This window comes from Arachis ipaensis, chromosome B3 (assembly GCF_059453495.1).
Source record: "Arachis ipaensis isolate K30076 ecotype BB chromosome B3, ASM5945349v1, whole genome shotgun sequence".
NCBI classification, from domain to species: domain Eukaryota; kingdom Viridiplantae; phylum Streptophyta; class Magnoliopsida; order Fabales; family Fabaceae; genus Arachis; species Arachis ipaensis.
Window position 1 is genome coordinate 36,216,988 of NC_142438.1, and position 3,774 is coordinate 36,220,761.

General features: G+C 39.4%; 2 protein-coding genes across 2 annotated transcripts; one reads left to right on the forward strand and one right to left on the reverse strand.

Moving 5' to 3' along the window:
• The first annotated feature begins 1,170 nt into the window (after window positions 1–1,170).
• Window positions 1,171–3,378, forward strand: LOC107630267 (uncharacterized). Its single transcript, XM_016333364.3, has one exon. It carries the CDS (start codon window positions 1,264–1,266, stop codon window positions 1,672–1,674), a length of 411 nt encoding a protein of 136 aa, XP_016188850.1. The 5' UTR covers window positions 1,171–1,263; the 3' UTR covers window positions 1,675–3,378.
• LOC107632928 (putative xyloglucan endotransglucosylase/hydrolase protein 26) lies at window positions 1,849–3,219 on the reverse strand. The gene is made up of 4 exons (XM_016336571.2): window positions 3,048–3,219; window positions 2,801–2,901; window positions 2,509–2,702; window positions 1,849–2,423 (listed from the first exon to the last, which is right to left on the reverse strand). The coding sequence occupies exons 1-4, from the start codon at window positions 3,217–3,219 to the stop codon at window positions 2,015–2,017; spliced, it is 876 nt and encodes a 291-aa protein (XP_016192057.1). The 3' UTR covers window positions 1,849–2,014.
• Window positions 3,379–3,774: the final 396 nt, after the last annotated feature.

Here is a 3,774-nt window from a genome sequence, read left to right on the forward strand (position 1 = left end):
ATATTTGTCTGATCCATATAAAGGGAGATCTCAGACAGGATACCTATTCACATATGGTGGTACAGCTATATCATGGAGGTCCACGAAATAGACGATAGCAGCAACCTCCTCTAATCATGCTGAAATACTAGCGATACATGAAGCAAGTCGTGAGTGTTTTTAGCTGAGGAGTTTGATCCAATATATTCTGTCATCATGTGGACTGATTGATCATAAGATAGCTCCAACTATCCTGTTTAAAGATAATACAGCATGCATTGCTCAACTTAAAGGCGGATGCATCAAAGGTGATAGAACAAAGCATATTTCTCCCAAATTCTTCTTCACTAATGATCTTCAAAATCAAGGGACAATTGATGTCCAACAGATCCGCTCAAGTGATAATCTGGCAGATTTATTTACAAACTCACTCCCAAAATCCTCCTTTGAAAGATTGGTACATGAGATTGGAATGCGCCAATTTCGAGACATTAAATGATGTTGGCAAGAGGGGGAGACTGTACTCTTTTTCCCTTGGTTGGGTTTTTTTTCCTATTAGATTTTTCTTGACAAGGTTTTTAATGAGGAAGTCCTTATCACAAAGGATATTGTACTCTTTTTCCTTCACTAAGGTTTTTTCCCATTGGATTTTTCTTTAGTAAGGTTTTAACGAAGCATAATTCTAAATGGTCATCCAAGGAGGAGTATTGTGATAAGTGTGAAGTGGATGACCATTGACCACCTATGACTTGGATGGCTTAACTTTCCTATAGTGAAGTGCCATATTACCAAGAAAAGTACATTTAATGAAAGAGGAAAAAGAGCACTCTTGTACATGTATAAATAGGAGGTTAAGCCTTCGTTGATTATACACTACAATTAATAAGAATTCTCTCTCTATTTATATTGTCTATATACAAAATTCTTCCTCTCTTTCTTTCTTTCATACGTTAATACATATATATAAATATATAAGTATCATATCTTTTATATTGAGATAGTAATTATGGTTAATATTGTTATCTAATTATATTTCTTTACTTTATGTTTGTTACCTCCTCCTTATTTATTTATTTATTTAGTTATTTTATAACAATTCCTTCCCTTTTTTTTTTTTTCATTTTAGGTGATGATTGCTTTGTTTTTTTTACTATATAGGAGTTAAACAGTTTCGCAAAATTGCGGCCCAAATAACTCAGCCCAAGAACTAGCTGCTGCAAATTGCGATGGAAGTTAATTTGGGACAGGACGGTAGCTGAGCGCCTGAGCCTGAGATCAGAGAAGATGATGGGGGAAGTGGAGAAGATGATCGCAGTGGGTCTGGTATGGGGCGCCACAAATGCTATCATGCGCCGGGGTGCCGTTCTATGGGACCAAGCTGTGAAATCCACATCAAGGGCAGATCCCAACGCCAAGCTGTACCAGAGAGCACTGTTGTCCCTCCGCAACTGGTTCAAGCTCCTATGGATCTGGCAGTACTCCATCCCCTTTCTCGTCAACCTCTCCGCCTCCCTCACTTTCTTCGCCATCCTCTCACACGCCCCACTCTCCCTCGCCGTCCCTGTCACCAACGCCACCACCTTCGCCGCCACCGCCGTCTTCGGCATCCTTCTCGGCGAACGCACCCACCTTCTTCGCGCATCCGTCGGTACCGCTTTTATCGTTTCCGGCCTTTTCCTTTGTATCAATTCCTAACCTTTCAACTATCTCTGTTTATGCGTCATTCTGTTACTTCCATTGTCAGATTCAAGTTTTGTTGTATCGTCGAATTGTAATCATGTCCCGAGCTAGGTTTTATTTTTTCAAAATTACAGTAGTTTATTAGGCCTGTTCAGTTCTCAGTACGGAAATTACCAAAGCATTGTCCTCTTTTGGCGATGATGAAAAATTATTGTGTGTTAAGTAGATAACTAAGCATACAAAGCAGCATTATTAGTTCTTGGTGAGCAAGAATCGAGTCACCAAGCCTCGCGAGGCTTTAAAAAATGGGGCAATGACTGAGAAAAAAAAAAGAACCAGCATATGATCCTTATAGTTAGAGTTGTGTTTTAGAACATTCTGGAGGCAACTGGCCGTTGAATCTCTTGGAATCGGCACAGTAGTCGTAGATCATGTAATTCTTTCTGACCCAGTTCAACTGGCCTTTTTCGGAGTAACTTAGCTGCTTGTATAGGGGAGAAATCCACCAATTTGCAGGGACATTGGAGGCACAGTGATTGATGCTCACTGCCCCATTCCACTTGCAAGCCCTTGCTCTGAAATGATGAAAGCTGGCTATGAATGGTGCACCTCTCCAGTCAGTCTTAACAAGCCCTCCTCTAGTTGCCCAGTCATCTGCATTCCATAGGCTGCTGTATACCCTCATTCCATGCTTGTTTGGATACGCAACGCCGTGATTTTCGTAGTTCTGAAAAACCCGAATCGGCAGACCATCAACATACCACCTGAGATAGCAGTGCAGTGCAGTGATAGTTAAAGATCATCACATCCTTAGATAGCAGTTAAATAATTGTGTTATCATCAACTTACACAATTTGCGTGGGGTTCCAGTGAATGGTGTAGTTGTGAAAGTCAGCAGCTGGGTCAAACCAGAGGTAAAATTGTTGCTCTTTGTTTCCTTTTCCTTGTGTATATATGTTGGTATTGACAGTGTATGGTTGTCCTGTAATGTTGCCTAAGAACTCAAAATCTATCTCATCATGCTGACTTCCCGTGGAGGATAACTGTACACAATATTTTGGGAGAAGCATTAGCAATCCATTTTGTGTGGAAAGTATAAGAGATTATTGTGACCTTTTTAGCTCATGTGACTTTGACTTACATAGTAGGCTGTTACTATTCCTGCGGCATTGCCTGGTATGAGCTTGATTAGCATTTCAATGCTTCCAAATAAGAATGATCTCTTCGATTTAGCAGCAGATCCTGATACCAAAAAGCAACTTGTGTTTGGAGAAACTGAGAACAGATAATATTATACGCACAAATTTTCTCATTCCAAGAGACCCATGTCTAGTGAAATCCAAATTTATACTTAATTAATGCATGCTAAAGAGGCATAGAATTTTCACCTGAGGTTGTGTCCAACACTAGATGAAGGTCTTCGCCCATAATCGATGCATGTTGAACACCCCATGTGAGATACATGCTCTTCGAAAAGTTGCCATCCACTTGGACGATGTTGCCAACGAGTACGACTACACATATAAACAAAGCCACCAACATTTTCTCAAATTTTGCCATGTTTAGTGTGTTCTATGGATATGATAACTTGGATTAGTTATTGGTGATGATGTATTTCTTTATATATTTACATACCTACAACCAGCAATATATAGTTGACATTCTGAAGATGAGCTATACGTGATTATTATAGAATGAATTGGTCTGAGTTATATTGGATTATTGGTCTGCTCATAGGATTTGTCAGGCCGAAGTTATTGCTTTTTGAGACGAAGAGGCGGAGAGCTTTCAGAACATACGTCGGGTTTCATAAATGAATTGGCTCCTGATTGGGTTGTGTTTTTGAATTATTGTACGGTGTTGATTCCTTTTATTTTAGAGCAGTATTTAATTGAAAATGTTTTCTGGCAAAGTAGAATTCCCACTAGCTTGTCTATGATTTTTAATACTGCATAATTATCACTAAGCTGATGCCATCATTTAGAACTTTTTCTTTAAAACACATAGGTTGGAACACGATGCTAAGGACACTGGATACCCCTTTTGACTTGCACGCCTGAGTTTTAGGAGAAATACTAAGGGACTATTGGAAATTATGGCTTTTTGTTATTATTT